The sequence below is a fragment of the Ptychodera flava genome, chromosome 15 (assembly GCF_041260155.1).
Source record: "Ptychodera flava strain L36383 chromosome 15, AS_Pfla_20210202, whole genome shotgun sequence".
Lineage (NCBI taxonomy): Eukaryota > Metazoa > Hemichordata > Enteropneusta > Ptychoderidae > Ptychodera > Ptychodera flava.
The window spans coordinates 25,269,070-25,290,238 of record NC_091942.1 but is presented as its reverse complement, the minus strand read 5'-3'; the positions used below and the strand labels follow the sequence as shown (position 1 = coordinate 25,290,238).

The following is a 21,169-nucleotide window of genomic DNA, read 5'->3' as shown; positions in this document are numbered from 1 at the left end:
ACAGCGTCTGAGAGGACCTTTTCTTTTATTGTCGAAACCAAAAAAGCACAGCTAATAATGACAAAAACTGCCTATTGTTTACTATCATTATACTCTTTCTTTGAAAACCTGTGACAGGAAGGAAAATAGTTGCATCAATGAAAACATAACAATTATCTTGTCATTTTTCTCTCTAACATATGTCACTGTATCCATATCTTGTGAATATTGGTACCTGTTGCTTTCTTATACTGAATTTTCATTTAGAAAACAGAAAAGGATCAGAAATATCATGCTTTTCATACGAACTACACTTAACAAAACAGACTTTCACTTTGCAAATATCCAGATATCTCTTATATATAAATCTGGTTCACTAAAGTTAAGCGCCCTTGGGGTGCGCCGAAAAATGCAACTAAATTGTGCATTCGTGGCTGATACGATGTATTTTAGGCAAGTATGAGCCCGTATTGTAATTCAAAAACACACTGACTCCCTTTTGAGCATTCCAAAAACATGGCAATCTCATCACCAAAGTAAAAAACATATAAGTTGATCTCCCATGGATCTATCGCCATAGGCTGAAGAAACTAACCAGTCCCTAATAAAGTTAAAAGCCTCATTTGTCAGATCTGAATCTTAGAGAATGTTGACATAGCCGAATACGTTCATGAACGGGTAAAACTTATTCTGTATGTCATCACAGTTCATATAGGAAGTTGGCGGTGCCATTGCTCTACGACGGGCGTAGAGTTGCGGGTGGTTCCGAAATACACAGATCGGCTTTCCTTGGTCTAGGCCATAACCCATTCCGTCATCCGGTCGGGCGAGGAATTCCGGGCGAGGAATTGGGTTAAGGTAGTATGCACCTCGAAAGTGAAAGACTTAAACTTTTCCTCTAACTTTCCTCAAGGAATCTTTCAGTCATTCTCTTTCAGAATCAAGAATAAAAAAGGGGGTCAACGTGCAAATTTTGGTACTAGAGAAACAAATTATCCAAGATTTACCGATATTAGAAATTCAAAATGGCCGCAATCTCTGTGTTAACTCTATGGAGAAAAATAAAAATTTTCGAATTTCGAAAAACTAAACCGGTGAAAAGTTTTCTTTCACCAAGAGCTTTAAAATGAACCCCCACATGTGGTATATCAGAAGAGAATTGTAAAATTTTGAGAGTCCGAATGTTTGTCCCCGAGAAGCGTTCTACCTTAAAACCTTCGTTACGATTATAGCATTTGGTTAGGAACAATGTCCTCATACCTGGCAAAAACTACTTTCCCTGCGGCCACTGTGGCGCTCTGAGGGCCGATTTATAATTATAGAGCATGTTTTTGCCAAGGACGGTAACTTTGTCCCAGTTGGTAAGCCTCTTGACAAAAATATAGCTTGTCTTGTTGAGGTTCAGCCGATGAGCTAGACCGTTTGCTGGCGAACACTAAAACTCGATTGGAAAGTTTTTTGACCGCCATGGCTGCCCGAAGCGCCATTAGACGGTGAGTCTCAACTTTCGTCAGAACTCTTTGAACACTTTTTAATTTTCTGTCGACCATGTATCATCTAGGCGTACTCTACAATTGCCTTGAATCAATTAAACTTATGTAGTATAAGTTAGATTCGGGAAGGCGAAACCAAACGACTGAAACAGCAACGTTATAGAGCTGCCTGGCTTGATATGACTCCGATGACGGATATATTTAAATCGAACCTGCTCGAGTTGTTGCTAGTGTCCCAATGTTGCTCGCAGATATATGGAACTCTTGCAATGCCTGAAATATAACGTTAGTGCCTTAAGTATGAGCTTACTTTACTGTTCTAAAATTGGCACAATTGTAGAGCTGCAGATAAATAGAATCTCACACCCCAAGGACCTGGGATCAGATTTCTCACACGAGTTGGGGATATTTTGTCTCACACTCGCCTGCGGCTCGTGTGAGACAAAATATCCCCAACTCGTGTGAGAAATCTGATCCCAGGTCCTTGGGGGTGTGAGATTGTTTTTCTCACATGACCACAAAAATGCGTTAAATTCATATTGGACACGTACAATATTATCAAAAATCGTGACAACTCTGTCGTCTGCCGCTGTACTTTGACCTGCTTACTTTGTAGTTCTAGTCCGTGTGTTACTCGTCGTGCCATTGGATAACATTTTGAGCGTGGAACAAACAGACTGCTTATCATCCAATCAGAGGTCGTGTAATATTTACTGCAGAGTGTGGGACGGTTTCTGAGAGTGTGGGATCGATTTATCCCACACTCTCGATCCCGCACTCCCAGCGGCCAGGAATGTGAGATACATTGTTCTTGTCAAATGTGGGATCTCTAGTATCACTCCATATATCTCATACATGTAGCAGAAGACTCTCTCTCTCTCTCTCTCTCTCTCTCTCTCTCTCTCTCTCTCTCTCTCTCTCTCTCTCTCTCTCAGAGAACCACAGTGAATTAAGGAATATCAAAATATTTCATCGTAGCTTCGAAAGCTATATTGACCACATTTACTTTTGCACGTATTTGTGCTTTTCAAACCGTGACTGAATTGCACCACCTTTCTTCGAGTCTGTGGTACGACCTGGCTGTGGTTCCACAGATGTGGTTGCTGTTTTCTGGAGGGTTTTGACTTGGATTTTGACTTGGACGACTTTACACGTCAACCAGAAAAGGTATGGAACTACAACTTGGTTACGGCTGTGACAGTGGGGACGAATAAGACATCCCCCGTGATTATGAATGGTGGTTCGAATGCCCCAAATTGCTTTGTTTGTTTCTCGATGGCACAGAGAAATTACGGGAAAAATTTGCAAATTAAAAGCTGAAAAAATAACGTGCCCGCAAACATTCAAAATTAATCCGATCGTCGATAAAGAAGCCGAAGTATAGAAGCAAATTACAATGAAAGGTTGAGTAATAACCCAAATAATGGATGAAATATCAGCAACTGACCCAAATGGTAGCAAATCACCAGAACTATTGTCAAATATCACAAAACACGAGCATATTTGAACTGCTTCAGGTGAACGGTACGATATCAGAAAGAAAGAGACCTTCAGCCAATTTTTTAAAATTTTGGCGTGTAAAATGAATCTTAATTTATGGCAAAAAGCCCACAATATCAGCAAATAACCTGAACTGCTACTCAGTAAACAGAATCTGATTCAAGCAAAAAATAACACGATTATAGGACAATAAATAGTGAAACCTAGAAAATAGCCCACCACAATTTCCAAATAAGCGGAGACGCATGTAACCAGTAATGTTTGGAAACTGTAACATTACATTCTTACCGGACAGTATGCGTAAAAAGTAACAAACGAAAAGGGACACAGCGGCAAAAATAACCACTAGTCTTTTTGGCGTAACACTCACCATCACCTTAACAAACCACAGAATGATCGACATAACAACCGTTCTTTCATTCAAATATCATCTTTGCGACGGAGAACACCAACTACATCTGCTATCGTTCCGAAGAGGGAAAAGAAGGTTCATTTGTAACGCAGAATGAAATTACGTTTACGGTTTTAGCGTTATTTAATTGTAAAACGCGGACAAAGCGACACTGGACATGACTTGCTTGGTTGGTTCTCTGATCTGAATTCTGCATTCTGTAAAAGGTAAAGTAAAAAACGAATGCGCCGCATTCTTCATTACAGTTTTTGGCCGACTCCATGTAGACTATACAACCGTCTTTGTTAAATAGATATTGTAAGGTGCTGTTTTACTTAGTACTCAAAAATAATTTCTGTTTGCGTCAACCATGCTTAAATATCTTGCCATTTCTGCAATAATAACACTGTATATTCCAATTTAGATCAATTTGGTTCGGGCATTTGGAAGATTGCCACAGACTTGTGATCTATTTGCGAATGTACATTTATGAACAGAAGCCAAATAATCTCGACAGAATCGCTAAGCTTTATGAATATTGCAGAGAATGATAGGCCTTTCCCTCAACATGCCAATACGACATACCACCAAAATATCATGATGTAACGTCACGTACGGGCCAGGGATTCGGCCCGATGAGATTGACAAGCTGTTCTCTTAACATTTTTATATACCGGATAATGTGGCTATTATTTTACTTAACAGGTCCATATGATGTCGTTGGAAATATTGATCAAAAGAATTTATTCCGAGTACGTCACTCACTGTACGAGTCAGTGTGTTTTAATCTCTCAGAGTTTACGATTTCACATATTGCAATTATCGAAGAACAACTTCACTGTTTATATCATCAGTTATATACCGTTAATCTAATTTTGGTGATATTCAGTATCAAATGACACTTTTGCAATCAAGTGATAATTTTGAAATGGCTTAAATGTAATATGTACGCTTATTGCATATTAGGTTAACTGTACATATTTTAGAGTAATAGAACATCTTCTATGTGTTCACTACGTTCACACCCCGTCCCCGACACATATAAGTAGCTTTTCAGCTGATGCAGTCAAGCAAGGGGCCTGACCATCGAAGTCGGATTTCGTAATTGCTATCAATATGATGAAAGGCCAAATTATTTTCAATGTGCGAAGGTTCAAGATACCGGTAAGCATGACAACGTTCACCATAAGGTGACTTGACGTACACACATATTTTTTTATTATGTCTGACAGGTGTATATACGGAGAGAAAGAGAGAGAGAGAGAGAGAGAGAGAGAGAGAGAGAGAGAGAGAGAGAGAGAGAGAGAGAGAGAGAGAGAGAGAGAGAGTATATGTGTGTCTCAGGTTTACGCATGATCCATTCTTTAAGCGCTATAACCATGGATGGTACGATATTTACACAATCTTTGCCATGAGAGATGCATGGATTTCCTGTCAAATGGCAAATATTCCTCGCAATATGCCTGCCTATATATATATATACCGGTATATATATTATATATATATATATATATATATATATATATATATATATATATATATATATATATACCGGTATATATATTTCGTGTGGAACTATTCACTCAGAATTTCTTCAGCTAGCACGAGCTACACTTCCATTAAATGATTCAATCCTCGTAGTGGGCAAACGGATGGTGCCTCAACAGGGTGGTGATAGAAAGATTTTTAGACAGTTTCAGAAAACTTGTGCTAGATAACCTCTAAGACTTTCCAAAATCATCGCAAAAATCAATGATATCGTCAGATATACAGTGTGGACTTCAGGTAAAGTAGTGGTAGTGGTGGTGTTTGTATGATCGACACTGTTAGGGGAGCTAGACATCTGTATGTGTGAAGATACTTATAATCAGGACAGTCCACGCAAGACAACTTTACTACTTGTCCACGCCATTTTATTTCTAAATAAACAAGTTAATAAATCCACGATAATTCAAATTGCTGTAATTTACAACTTTTGATTAAACCAATAAGGGAAAAATGTCCTGTCCATCCCAAGCAAAATTTTAGGAGTTAAGTTGCATGTAACGTTGATGAACAAAAGCCGAAGAATTCCCATATTGCCATAACATTTGACGGAAGCTGTTATTAAGTGAAAATACCATTGAATTGAATAGATCCTCCACCTCGTTAATTAATATGCAATGTCCGTTAGCATGAACTCGATGAATGGCTAAGAGTTTGGGGCATGCTTCGTTTCCACTCAACCTTTTTACTGGTGAAAACGAAATCAGTGCCATTTGTCAAATCCACATTTTAGGGACAGCTGAAATATACAATAGAGAAATAATGAGCAACCCTATCTACAAAAGAGATCAATAAAGTGGCAAAATTATCAGAAATATTAAATTTAAATAACATTAATGAATTCTACTAATTTATGTCATGGAGAAACTAGCATTCAATTTTATCAGTCAACGATCTTATACATACATTCACATCACTGTATAATATGAAGTGTCCCACTGTTTGATATTGTTTCACACTCGTGAACGAACGATTTATTGAATTAACCAGCTGACATATTTCATTCATACGAATGCACAATTGATCTCTCTCTCTCTCTCTCTCTCTCTCTCTCTCTCTCTCTCTCTCTCTATATCTATATATATATATATATATATATGTGTGTGTGTGTGTGTGTGTGTGTGTGTGATTAATTAAAAATAAAAATTAATGTTGTACATGTTATTGCTTTACCCTATCCTTTGTCGTATACGAGTATTGGCGTGTCATGTTTCTGCTCAAATATTTCATACATGTCAAATGTGTCTGTAATGGCACATCATACACTGTCATAGACACTAGTTTTTCCTTGTTTTTGTATTAGACAGAGGTTTGGATACCTACCTGCCCGGGATTTCCCAACTTTTAGCAAACTCGGTTACATTGGATGTCGGAGTACCATCTGACTTCACCAGATCGTTAACAGGGCTCCCATCTCCCAACATTCCACACAGCTTGCCGGCTAAGTCGTCGTTCCCGATGGTGACAGAGGCTTCGTGTTCCTTTGAGATCCATTCCAGTGAAACTCCATCCTTTCCGAGGGTGAGTGCTACGCTGTCGTCCTCCACCGTTATGTGTCCCATGCCGCCGGCGATGGTGAGTTCTCGTTCCAGTACCAGTTGGCCGTTGTGCTGCGGTCGTGAAAAATCAAATCCAAAGGACAATCTTGTGAGAATGGAACGGTGATCACTGATGACCGATCTCAGATTATGTGACGTATATTCCAATATGGAGAAACATAATAATTGGACCTTCAAATCTGCACGAAACACAGGACCGACGTATGGAAAGGAGAGCTACGTTCGATCCTATATTGTATCATTTAGTAGCCTAATCATTGTGCCACTGGTGCTTCTTTTCAACAGCAACAATGAATAAGTATTCGATTTAATTACAAATGATAATATATACACGAACAATGATCACATCGTTAAGTTCTTTTTCATTGAATCTTTAGTGCAATAAACACATGTTGACTGGCCATAAGGGTAACAACATTCACACATTTGTTTCCCGAGGGACTGAAAGTCGCCTCGAAACAGTCTGTTTCACAAGGCCGAAGGGCCGAGGAAATCAAATTGATCTGGACAACTCTTGAGGAAAAGCACACGTATGCTGTTGCCTGAACACGGCCAGTCAATCTGTGTTTTGTAAGACACTTCATACAATTTCTTGCCAAAAAATCTAGAAGTTCCTCAGCTGTCATGGCGATTAACTTGGTCGCAGACGACACTGCAACATTTTTTACGCATTCCAAAATGAGTGTACGTGTAGGCGACACTTTCAAGCCTCTCCAGTCGACAGCTGCTAGTTGTTGCGAACTGTTAACGGTTGATATTTTTGGAAACTGTTGACCTGTAATTTCCTCTTGGCACGTATCAGTGTGCAATTTGATGCGTACTACTTGACTGTAACTTAAAGATCACAGCAGATGGAAAATTTGGACAAGGCGTGTTACAATAATTCTGTTCCAGTACATATTCTGGTACTGGTAACAATGTTAAAACAATAAACACAAACACCATATTAACCACAAACATATCTTATTTATATCTCGTATATTATTATGTTCACCACGAATAACGAAATATGAAATTTGTATTTTGGCATAATTTCATCTTGTGTTTGGCTGATTGCTCTGGACAACGTTTGAGGGCCAGGGAACGTGATATACGGTATACTCAGGGGAAGAAGGACCGTGTCTTCATAAGAGTACATCAACTCACCAGGACAGAATGATCATCACGGAAAGTGTAGGTGTCATAGCCATTCACTGTTGTACTGACGGCGACCATCCTCGTCGGTGGCTCCATAGGATTGTACTTTCCGCGGAAGTCGGCGGTTATGTCGAAGGCAGGGCTGTTCGACCTGCAGTCCTTTACCAAGGTGTAGCTACAATAGCCTTGGTAGCTGTACTTATGTCCACTGAAGGTCACCATGTGTGGATCCTTCTTGCCCCATGCATTGGCACCTAGGAAGAAGCACGTCACATTACGGTAAGTGGCAGTGATAAGGTGAGAGGGAGTTGACTACAGAGAACATATTAGAGAGTCAAACAATCAATTATGAAAGCTCATTGCAAAGCTTGTTGTTTTATCAATAACGGTTTTGCGCATTCAAGTTATCTTGTTGCTAGATAGAAAAATACCTTAATCAGCCCAGCAGCCAACTAGCTGATAAAAACTTCATATTAATGAAAACACAATTTAAGATCTGAGTAAGTGTATGTAACAAAGAATGTGATATTCGGCATGATAACAATTTGTAAAGTCGATAACTATTTTATTCTACTTTACGATATATGATAACACATAGGCACATGATAGGTTGATGATAGATAATTATATAGAGAGGTAGATATAGGGAAATAGACATACATACATACATACATACATACATACATACATACATACATACATACATACATACATACATACATACATACATACATACATACATACATACTCAGCAACAGACAAATAACGATTAATTAATTAATAAACAACTTACATCGGTAGAGGACGACATAGCCCGTGTGTTCGGGATCCGAATGAACTGTCCATACGAGCAGGTAGTCTTCGTAGCAGCTTGGCACCGTAAAGTTCTTCGTTATGAACGGTTGACCAGGCTGCAACTCTATGGTTTCTCGACTTACCTCAGTGTCATTCGAGTAGAAGTAGAGTATGCAACTGACTCTCACACGTACATTCGACAGACAGTAGAAAGTTGCCTCGATTTTTCGCCAAAGGCAGTCTAGCCACTTTATTATCAACACGAAACCTTGAAAATAAACAATGCAACGCAATTTACACCAATCCAGTGTACGACGTAATACTCTGTCGTAAGGCCAGTAACAGAAATATATTGTTTTTAAGATTTTCTTAGTAAGACAATTTAAGCAGAGTTTGACTGATTGTTGCTGTTATTAACATGCTGTTATAACATTAATGATTATTATATGCAATGCTCAGTCATTGTAATTGGAAGGTAACGAGCACTCAATATTATTTTGAAGATGTATTCACGATGTAATAAAAACACAATTTGAAAACGGGTAACACTTGCGGCTAAATTTAAAGGTCATCGAAAACAATCAAAATTGGAAGAATTCTTTGACTTCACCTTGTACAGTTCAAGTCGCCACTATACACCTAAAAATTTTACTGGAGGATGTTATGGAGGGAAGAAGGTCCTATTGCATGCATTGGCCAATATGGGGTCGAGTCGGGCGAAAACAGATCAATAGCAAAAGACAAGAGAGAGAGAGAGAGAAAGAGAGAGAGAGAGAGAGAGAGAGAGAGAGAGAGAGAGAGAGAGAGAGAGAGAGAGAGAGAGAGAGAGAGAGAGAGAGAGAGAGAGAGATGCACTAATGTGGATCATGACAGCAAACGCGGTCCTCATCACCGCGACACCGCCAAGGTAAGTAGTATTTCGGAGGCGGCGCGCATTGAGCACGCTGTACACAGTTTCCAAATTCTTTGTTGCACGCTACGTCGTCTACAGGAGAAGAACAGAAAAGTGATGTGATCGTTGATGTTAGTTTGTGGATAATAAAAACGTTGGGACAGAACATTGGCACCATGATTTATAATAACGCATTGACATATATGAAAAAACAAGGCGCCATTTGTGTTTCACTTGCAGTGTTAAAGAATAAAGATGCATTGATGCAGGTAATCGTACCTAAACAGTCAGAAAAACAATTTTGTTAATAGGTTTGTGAAATATTCTGTTACCTGTTGGTGGTTTGCAGCATTTCCCTGTCTTCCTCGGACATTCTCCTGGAATGACCCTATTGTGGCGTGGGCAATCAACTATACACCTTCCACCGTTGCCGCATGCAATCGCTTTGAGAAAAATGAAATTATATGTATTACGGCTGCGTTCACAAAAATGGTGAGGAGCTGGAGGAATTCGGGGAGTAGGGGTTTCGAATATTCTTAGGGTCGTCGAGGGGGGGCTTGAAAATTTTGCTCTGCCTATAGGGGCACCTGAAAATATGGTTCCCAACATTTTGTGTCATCAAATCGTTCTTATGTTAGTAATGATTTGAAAAATATAGAACAGTTTTGTCACGTTTCATGTCTTTAATTTCAAAAAATCTAAAAAAAATGTATGAATACCATTAAATTTTTATTAAAAACAATAAGTTAGCCTAGTGACGAGGCAGAAGCTGCAACTGTTGATAATGTTTCAAAATTTCTTTGCAATGTATCAAATGCAGTTTCTTGGTGTCTCTCTACGGCATGCCAAAACACACAATATTAAGTCTGTCAACAAGGCCTTCATATCTAAATATTGGTGATAAGTGAATTAGAGGCTAGACTGTAAGTTATTTGTCAATGATACTAATGCATGGTACACATACACAGGCAGTGTTGGCAAGCTGAATACTGGACAACTCTACAAACTGAACAAAAATATTGTCAAAATACAACGTCAATACAGCTACTGCCTTGCTACTACCTATACGAGAAGTGTCATTGTCACTGCATACCGTCAGTGACAGTGATAGCTCTGACTCTGATGTAGTTGAAGATGAGTTTGGGTCATAGGACGCTCATGACAGTGAAACATATTTGTACACAAGGTCAAGCCAGAGAGCAACGCATGGAATACTAGGAGGCTTTTGCCAGGGATTTTAGAATTCTGTCATATGAGAAGAATCAAATGTTAGAAAGATGGGGTAGCCATGCTTTATTTTCTATCAATGTACGACGAAAAGTCACTGTTTTTCTCGAAAATCACTTTAAAATAAAACCATTGATTTAAAGTTAGTACAGTGAATGGATTTTTCACACCTCATCGTACAATAACACAAAAGTAAAACTTTGAACAGTAAAGATTCTAATTTAAATACAAAAATGTGTGACTAAATCTGCCTGATATAGTCTACTAAATATCCATCCTATCGAGCAAACCAATGCTTTACCCACCTGAAAAATAATGGGGTAGAGTATTTGTACAGCAAGGTTGTACGGACTCAAAAGATATCATACATTAAGATGATATCTACAGTAGGTTGTACATTCTGTTGAGCTAACCGCCTCTTTACTAAAGTGCAAACGATGGCGTGCGCAATGTTGTACTAGACCGCTATGATATCACATTTAGATGAGATGGACTGTAGATTACATAGAAAGATGAAGTTTTTAAAAAATATGGCGGGAAAAACTGCCATTTAAACTTTTAATTTGATACTTCCATCGACTTGATAATCTTCAAATTGAAACCTCTGCAGGTTAGGTCGTACGCCAAATTGCTCGTTAGGCAAACGATGTTCAAGTGAAACATTGAGCATATGTTTTTCGATTAACTGAAAAAATACTATTGATCTCACTCATGGGGTACTACATACCTCCAACGGCGATGCAGCAGACATTGAAATTTCCGCCAGGACATCGCCATGGTAAGGCATAGCCAGGGTCTTTGCAGTCGGCAGGATCTATGCATGTTCCCTGGTATTTAGTGCAGGCATTGCTATCTAAAGTGGAGAGAAAAGGTGTGAGTATGCGCGTGTGTTTTGCGGCTTTCATAGCTTTACAGTATTTCAACAATTTGGGGTGGCTAAGGCCATCAACGCATGTCGGTGACGAATTGACGAAATTCGACTCGGACAAATAGTAGAATTACCACGTCCAGCATGTGATCATAACATTCATATTCAGAGTCCGGATCAACCTCCGTTTTATCCATTCTTCTCAGCCACGTTATCTACTCATCTAGCTTTCTCTCCAAGACAACTACCACTTGTACTAAATCCTTCTTCTCATAAGCTTTGTTTCTCGTTTAATCTAAGAGTAAATGTTTGAAGTTCTTTTCTGTCTGTCTCACTCTTATATATATGTGTATATATATATATATATATATATATATATATATATATATATATATTATAATATATTGTTATTTATAACGCTTTGCTTTATATACATACATACACACACAAACACACAAAGATACATGTATATATATATATATATATATATATATATATATATATATATATATGTTTGTGTGTGTGTGCTTACATATCTCCGCTGTTAAACAAACGCTTTGAGTTGGTTTCAAAATGTTGCCAACAAAAGAAATATTAAATATCAAATTTTGACACCACTTACAAATACATTGGTACGTCTCAATCTTACATATGCAGGACTGTTGATCTAAGAATCCTTTCTCTTCTTATTTCTGAAGATTGCACGATGCATGAAACTTAAGTAACAGATATCATTACTTTGTACTTAAAGTAATTTGTGTTATTGTTTATGACGCTCTGCTTTAGCATCGAGCACTGTAATTTCCCACGACGACGGCTGTATACTTCGATATATATATATATATATATATATATATATATATATATATATATATATATATAATATATACACAATATACACATCTATATATATAATATTTTTTTCCCACAAATTACCGATACTAGTCAATGGCTTAACTGTTATAACTGTTATACCCTATACGTCCCAATGACTCACTTGGTGGTTGTCTGCAACACTTTCCGACCGGACAGTTACCAGGTATCCTGTTCTCTCTTGGGCACCCGATGATACATCTCGAGCCCGATGAGGTGGGGTTGCAGTCCCGGAGTATGGCATCTTCGACCATAACAGTGAAAAACAGACATTGCCAACTTAAACTCATTATTTTTTAAATCAAGCTATGACGGTTTGAGTTTTCCACCGGTGCCTCGAATGTAATCGGTTTACTGGTTTATCGTATCGTCACATTCTCTCTGTAACTTTCATTTCGAAATGTATCGCCACACATCTCATGTGTCAATTCTTTGTTTCTGTAATTTGCGAGTCAGAATCCTCGTTTCCACAATAGTAACATTTAATAATCGGTAATGCATGGCTTCAAATGGCCAATATAGTAAAATGACCGCAAGCCCGTAGGAAAGATACAGATTTTTATAGTGCACACTGAGTGAAAAATCTTGTCATTATGCTTAAAGAATTATGGGGAAGACGAGTGCGTGTACTTTTCCTTGTTTTAAACTCACAAAACTCAAATGTGCGATTTATCGTACTAACACGACAGTGCAGAAAAAGTAGTATTTCATTTAGTTGTAATGAAACCCACCTCTTTTGTCCACACTTAAATCACTGGAGACTTGCTGCAAAAAAATAAAACTTTTGACAATATTTTCACAATCGAGTCATGATATGTACGTATTGGGAGAGTATAGTATAGCACGCGTGTCTGTTTAATTTCAAGGTGCTTTAACAAGGATGAGAAAGTGGTGATTATTATATTTTCCAATTGGTAGGATCACCATCGCATCATAAGGGACATATACCGGTGATTCGATACACGCATGTCCCTAAGTGTTTCGTCACGTTTAGAAAACTCTACCTTGCATTGTATTTTTGCGCAATGTCGTATTTTTTGGGGGAGGATAGATATGTAGTCGAGTCCATTCATCTTCATACCGGGTAAAATGAAATGTAGGAGTCAGTGGCCTATGCGCATTTCATCGCATCTTAGGAAAATCCGTTTTAGGCTGTGACGAAAAGAATCGATTCTGAGCCCCTCTTTTCGTCCGAGTAACAATTTGCCGAGTGATGTAATTCTATTCTGTATACCTGAAGAAGGTAAAACCATTCTCTCCGGGGTCTATGGTAGAACATACCATGTACAATAGTTGTATTTAATCAATGAGTATATAAAGAATGGTGGTGTGAAACCAAGACTGGTGATTCCTGAGAAGATAACATAACAAAGTTAACAAAACTTACGAAGCTTCTCATAAAAATAGATGTTACCCCAATAGAAAAAAATGATATAAATCGCTGAATTAAGATACGAAATCGGTGACGAAGCGAATAATGATCGTATTGGAATAATCCTTGACTCACATTGATAAAATCTGTCTCATCGTAATAATCAAACTTAAAATACACGGAATACTCACATTGCTATCCTCTGTCAACACAAGGCTTACACTCAGACTGAGAATGACGATCAGTTGGAGAGTATGTTGCTTCATCTTCAGCAGACCACAGTGTTTCTCTCTCGGAAAGTATCTTCAACGATGGTCAGACTGGTACTGAGCCACTCAACTGATCCTCTATTTATGTATTTAACAACAGTATAATCTAAAAGTATGAAAATTTCATTAAAAATACAAACAAAAGCTCTTATATTGCACTCCTATTCTGTCAGCACATATGGTACAGCGTCCTGTTGGTTCTGCCATAGTTACCGATTACAGTTCTACATGTTCTTCTTTGTCTGTGACGCATGTGACAGCTGGCACTCTCTGTCGCTGCTCCGCTTGGCATGGGTAAACCTCAAGCTAGGACCCAACCCCGCCCCGAGTCTGAGATCGCAACACGCTGAACGACATTTGCAACGTGCGGTTCGTTGTATCTGATGAAATCCATAAAAGTTTACATCAAAGCCCCTGTCCCGAGATACAATTCAGTGTAGATCTGGAAATTCAAATCGATCTCTCTTTCTTTTGGAAACTTTTAATTTAAGAATAGGACCTTACACTTTTTTAATAATAGCAAAAATCAAACTGCTTAGTTTGTACTACATATTTAGAATACGGACAAAATAACGTTGAGTCGAAACTATGGAGTGAAAGTTTTAACTTCCGTTGTTGTTTTACATTTCGCCTGTGTGAATTTGAAAAATGTAAAATTGTTGTCAGTCCTTTGGCCAATACAAGGCTTGCATAGTTTGCCACTGATATCGACAGTCGCTTAGAGCAGAAAAAACACAGGGAACATTTCTGCCAAGGAGGAAAATGTAAGTGGACGACCTCTTTGGATCGTTAGCATTTCAGGTTGCCATAATATATGACTCGAATGAGACGTGTCGTGAAAATAAAAAGAAGACACGAATACTTTCTGTTCATATGTCAGGATTCTTCCCGTATAGCTGCAAGCAGAGACATCGATTCTAATTTTTGAACTATAAAATTTAAAACAAACTGAGTGAATAGTAATTTTAGATATGTCATCATGGTCAGGAAAAAGTAAAAATAAACAAAGCCAGGATGCAAAAACGATTATTTACACAAATAGTTCAAATTCGTTTTGATATAAAACCATGATTTTAGCTGTGAATGTTCTAGTCCTGGTGCCTCACAAGCGGTTTCAACAATTTTTGTTGTTATTTTGCCCAAAATAATTTAAAACACTATAACTCTGAAAGATAAGGTAGATACGTATGTAATGTTCTTGTTCATTTATCAACTAAATTATGAATTAATCGAGATTTTGTAAATTTGAGTTTATGAAACTAGCTCAATTGAAGACATTGACATGGAGAAAGATACTAGCGATGGCGTAAAAAAGGAAAGGTAATGTGGAGGAGGGTTGGAAATTCTACAGAACAGTGAGGGGACTTCATATTTCACTCCATGCTAATCAGAAACAGATATCACAGTGACTAATAGAGCGTACAGTTCTTTTTATGAATACAATTTCTCTGGTTATCCTATGTAATTGAAACGGCTGTATTCTGGCGATTGATTGTTCTATGCAATAATGGATCGTCTAGCACAGGTGGCATCACAGACAATAATTCTATTGTGACAAGACCCTTAAAGACGGTGATTCACCCCCACAATTGCAACCGGTTATGCCAGTTGAAACGAGCCTCACAAGTTAGGGTTTTATTTTTCTTCTGCACGATATCGCATTGCACTGTATAGGAACGCAAACAACGTTTTAATAAACCTATTTTCCAGGATATCCCATTAATTGGAAATGCTGTAGTTTAGCCATTGCTATTATGTGAAATAATGGCGCGCTTAGCACAGGTGGTATCATGGAGAAGTAATAAACATTTACCTTACTAAGTTTCTACTCTCCACGTCGTGAAGCGTAAGTGAGGCCCTGTAGCTGCCACCAAGGCACTAGTCGCTTACGACGATGGAAAGTGGTGGGCTCACGCGGGCAAATATGCACGTATTTTTAGGGCCCATAAAAACTCAAGTATTTGTCCGTGGTATCAGGGGTTTTGTTCATTCCTATGGTAAAACACACTATTATAAATATTATTAGGAAAGCAATAGGCAATCTCATCACGGTCAGGGTTGTTGTTCATTCCTATGGTAAAACACACTATTATAAATATTATTAGGAAAGCAATAGGCCATGCCTTTCGTCCAGAATTTGTACTATGTTACCAGATTTATTCTTTCATATCCTTTTATCCTTTTGCTCAATAGCTTCCCTGGAGTTTAAATATGTATTTTCTTGAAATTGGTGGCATGAATTGTCAGATGGCCATGCCGGACAAAAACGTTGGAGACAGTTGCAACTACCGAAGGAGAATGATGGAAGTTATTCCACCGCCAATGATATGATGAGATCACGTGATAAATCCTGGAACACTGCTAGAGAGTCTCGAAAAAAGAGTCAATTCATCGGTGATATGATATGTTTGAAATTGTCACCAGCGTCGTTAAGTCACATTGTTGAGATTTAGATTAACTCTAAAGTAATACACAAACAAAATAATAATTATAATTGATTTCTAATATGTGATCCTCACCAAATTTCCCAAACTCAATTTTGGCCAAGATTTTGATCTAAGAGTAAGCTTTTACTTTATTATGTACTGATATCTGCAGTCGGTGTACCGGCAGACGTTACTTTAGCTGTCAGCGACATGGAGCTTGTCAGGCTGGTCGTCAGTCATCGTCCATCCGACCATCCATCGTCCAAACAAAAATTGACTTGCTCCGAGAAAGCACTGATCTTACAGCTTTGATATTCTGTGTACAGGTAAGTAGGGATTATCTCAGTCAGATTTGTTCGAATAGTTACGAAATATGCAATATTGTGTTTTTTTGCCATTTTCTTATAATTTTTAATAATTGTAAATCTCAGCATCCGGTCGTTGGATTGATTGAAACTTTGCATACGGGTTCCTAGGAACGATCTTCATCTGATTTCTATAATTTTTTTTGCTAAATGGACAACAATTGCCATTCTTGGCAAAAAATCTTCATTACATCATTCTTGCGATTGCTTTGATTCGTATACCGATTCCTCGGGATGATCTCTGAGTGGGAAGAAATTTTAATATTTTTTTCAAACTTCGTAAAGACTTATTGTCCGATTACTTTCATATTTAGAATATAGGTTCATCGGGATGGAGTAGGGCATATTCTTTAAAATTGTAATCAATTCTGCACTAAATTTCGTGTTTTTGTGCATGTATGCCAATTTGGTCTCAGTAGGCCTACAAACGATGATTATTACAGATATGATATATAAGAAATATGTATATATGAAATGGATAGGCATACTCGATATGCTTTATTTATTATTATTTTGTTTAAATTAAGCCACATTTTCATCAGTTCGAGTGACTCATCTATACACTAAGTAAACTAGTATCTGAGAGAGTATCATCTTTCCTAGTCAGCTTTTAATATTTGTTATTGAAATTCTTCACAACCGTGTTGTATATCGATAGCAGAGCGAGACTCTATGGGCAGCTTGGTCGCTTGTATGAAATTTTCTCTTTTTAAGTTATGAAAGTTTATGACAAGGCAATAAAACTAAATAAGCAAAATACACAAGAGATGTGTGTAGTTGTGGTATTTCTCAATCTGACCCTTCCCTCTCCTCTGGCGCACCTGTGGCGATTATGAGAAGATTTCAAAAAAGTCGATACAAGTTAAGTCCTTGTGGTTGCAAAAATGCAAGTCACACAACCCACACAGATGACTATATCAACCAGATTGCAGGTACGCAATTTCGCATTTCATATGTGCAATTTCATGCAACAAAAATATAAGCATACTCAAATACCAACACAAGGGACTCAGGCTCTTTGTTTTTCTTGTTTGTTTATTTGTTTATGCGTTTGTTTTTTTGTTTATTTGTTAAGTATAATTATTTGCATATACAATATCGAATCCATAAAGTTATATTTGTTTATTTGTTAATAAAGACCGATGTTTGTTTGTTGACAATATAGTCAATAAATGATACTTTCAAAAGTTTATAATACAATCCCACATATGAAATAAATCATACCCTGCCTTTGCCACGAGGAGCATTAAGCACCCATGCAAGTCCACCACTCGGAGGTACTCGGAAGAGTGAGTATTCAGAGAGTTATAAAAGAGTATGCATACTATGAATTCCTGACTACATTAGATGCTAGTTATAAAAGTTTTACAAAATTGACAATACTGGAAGGTTGAAATATTCTATCAAGTAAGCGTTTTAATCTTTGAAATTGTTGTGGTAATGATGGCAAATTTGGTGAAAATTGAAATATTACCATTTAGTCTCATATTTTTCCTAAGGGTCTTTAGAGTACAAAGATTTACTCCTGTGTTATTTAAAGATAAGAATGTAAAAATTTAGAAAAAACAATTTTTTTTTCTTTAATGTTTACTTTTGTTACTCCATGCTAATAAACGGATATCACAGTACATGGGAAAGCGTACAGTTCTTCAAAACATAATATCTCTGATTATCACATATAATTTTACATGGCAGACAAGTCACGTGACCGATCCAAATGTCTTTCGCAAACTTGAAAGAGATAACTCTCAGGATGACATGAGTAAAATTTCAGCTCAATCGGTGTTTTAGATCTGCAGAAGAAGATTTTTGAAGATTAAATTGGTATTTTTTCGAAAATCCAATATGGCGGCCAGATCACGAGACCGATCGAAATGTCTTTCGCAAACTTGAAAGAGATCACTCTAAGGATGATATGAGTAAAATTTCAGTTCAATCGGTGTGTTGCTTCTGGAGAAGAAGATTTTAATGATTAAATTGCGATTTTCGTAAAATCCAAGATGGCGGCCAAATCACGTGACCGATCCAAATGTCGTTTCTATATATTTGGAATATAGATCCATCGGCATGGAGTAGGTCAGATTTACTGGAATTTTTACCAATTCTGCACTGAATTTCGTGGCCTTTTGTATGGTCTCACTAGGCCTACCAGACGATGATTATGTATATATAAAATGGATAGTTACACTCGATTGGCTTTATGTATTATTATTTTGTTTAAATGAAGCCATGTTTTAATCGAGTGGCTCATCAATACACTAAGTAAAGAAGTATCTGAAAGAGTATCCTCTTTCTCAGTGCGGTTTTAATATTTGTTATTGACATTCTTCACAAATGGTTGCCGCGTGATGTATATCAATATCACAGCGAGACTCTTTGGCTGATCGCTTGTATCAAAATTTTTCTTTTATTAAGTTATGAAAGTTTATGACAAGGCAATAAAACTAAATAAGCAAAATACACAAGAGATGTGTGTAGTTGTGGTATTTCTCAATCTGACCCTTCCCTCTCCTCTGGCGCACCTGTGGCGATTATGAGAAGATTTCAAAAAAGTCGATACAAGTTAAGTCCTTGTGGTTGCAAAAATGCAAGTCACACAACCCACACAGATGACTATATCAACCAGATTGCAGGCACGCAAATTTGCATTTTACATGCGTAATTTCATGCAATAAAAATATGCGCACACTCAAATTCTAATACAAGGGACTCAGGCTCCTTACTTGTTTTTTTGTTTGTTTTTTTACGCGTTTGTTTGCCTGTTTATATATGTGTTTGTTTATTTGTTAGCCATTATTATTTGCGTAAACCACAAAGAACCAATAAAGAGTTGTATTTGTGTTTATATTTGTCAATAAAGAATGGTGTTTGTTTGTTTACAAAATAGTCAATAATTGATACTTTCAAAAGTTTCTTATACAATCCCAAATATGAAATAAATCATACCCCGTCTTTGCCATGAGGTTTACTAGCACTCATGTGTGTCCCCAACTCGGAACTACTCGAAAGCGTGGGAATTCAGAGAGGTATAAAAGAGTAAGCAAATTATGAATTCCTGACTACATTAAATGCTAGTTATAAAAGTTTTGCAAAACTGACAATACTGAAGGTTAAAATATTCCATCAAATAAACGTTTTAATATCTGAAATTTTTGGTGTAATAATGGCAAATTTGGTAAAATAAAAATAATTCCATTCTGTCTCAAATGTTTTCTGAAGGATCTTTACAGTACAAAGTTTTGTTTTTATGTTATGTTACGATTATGATAGTGGGAAAATGTAGGCATGATGACCTAATCTATTTGTTTAATATTTACTTTTTTCCTCCCTGCTAATCAAAATATATCACAGTGAATGGGAAAGAGTACGATTCTTTCATAATATCAATTCTCTTGTCATCCTATATAATTGAAACGGCTCCATTTTAGTGATTGATTGTTATATGCAATAAAGGAGCGTCTAGCACAGGTGGCGTCACAGACAATGATGCTATTCTGACAAGGCTCATAAAGACGTTGATTCACCCCAGCAATTGTAAACTGATCTACCGGTTGAAACCATTCTCACGAGCCAGGTCTTTTTTTTCTTCTGCACGATTTCACACTGAATAGGAAAGCAAACTATTCTTTAATAAACCTATTTCCCTGGGTTATCCAATTTAATTGGAAAGGCTGCATTTTAGCAACTGACTAGAATATGCAAAAAAATCATGTCAAGCGCATATGGCATCGTGACAATAATAAATATTTGCCTTGTTGAGTTGCCACTGTGCATGTCGTGGAGAATAGATGAGGCTCTCCAGCTGCCGCAAATGGGCTTGTCGTTTTCGACGATGAAAACTTGTAGGCCCACGCAGGCAAATCTGCACGTATTTTGAGGACCCAAAAGAACCCAAGTATTTGTGCTGTTGTAACTGTCTTTGGTTGTGTTCATGCCTATGGTAAAACACGCTATTATTTTAGGCGAAAATTTTTAGACACTCTTTTTCTTTATAAAATCCTTCACTCAGTTTATAGTGTACCAGATGTCCTTGCACAGATTCATTTTAACGTTCCTTCTTTTACATTGCGTCGTGCTGTTCTTTTTAGACCAGTGTCAGCACGTACGAATATCTTAAAACACCTCATTTTTATCACGATCTCAGACATATTTTAATTCTATCTGTAACAAGCAAAATTTAGATATTTTTAATAACTTAAGTAATTTTCGTCATGGATTATGTAAGATCCTTTTTTCTGAATGATTACTTTTATCTGGATGTTTTTCTGTGTGTCTTTCGCTGTGTTGCTGTTTTTTGGTTATTTCTTATGTGAATTCTCCTGTCTGTTTGTTTACGTTGTAACTGTTATATATTTTTCGTTTTTGTATTATATTTTTATTTTCAAACGAACCTGTTATTGGGGCAACCTGTTGGTTCGAGATTAATAAAATAAAATAAAAAATAAAATAAAAGCAAAAGTCCTGCTTTTCGTCCAGAA

At 37.2% G+C, this 21,169-nt stretch overlaps 1 protein-coding gene across 1 annotated transcript; it reads right to left on the bottom strand.

Moving 5' to 3' along the window:
- Positions 1–5,255: 5,255 nt before the first annotated feature.
- LOC139151655 (BMP-binding endothelial regulator protein-like) lies at positions 5,256–13,969 on the bottom strand. Its single transcript, XM_070724588.1, has 10 exons — positions 13,823–13,969; positions 12,991–13,024; positions 12,384–12,503; positions 11,246–11,371; positions 9,624–9,734; positions 9,259–9,384; positions 8,398–8,667; positions 7,614–7,858; positions 6,232–6,518; positions 5,256–5,647 (listed from the first exon to the last, which is right to left on the bottom strand). The coding sequence occupies exons 1-10, from the start codon at positions 13,895–13,897 to the stop codon at positions 5,638–5,640; spliced, it is 1,404 nt and encodes a 467-aa protein (XP_070580689.1). The 5' UTR covers positions 13,898–13,969; the 3' UTR covers positions 5,256–5,637.
- Between the last annotated feature and the right edge of the window lie 7,200 nt (positions 13,970–21,169).

Excerpts from the sequence above, each read along its gene's own strand:
- LOC139151655 (XM_070724588.1), bottom strand. The coding sequence starts at position 13,897 with ATGAAGCAACATACTCTCCAACTGATCGTCATTCTCAGTCTGAGTGTA. Across the intron at positions 13,025-13,822 it reads TGTTGACAGAGGATAGCAAT|CAAGTCTCCAGTGATTTAAG; the intron begins GTGAGTATTCCG and ends ATTTTTTTGCAG. Across the intron at positions 8,668-9,258 it reads CGTTTGCTGTCATGATCCAC|GTTTCGTGTTGATAATAAAG; the intron begins ATTAGTGCATCT and ends TTTATTTTCAAG.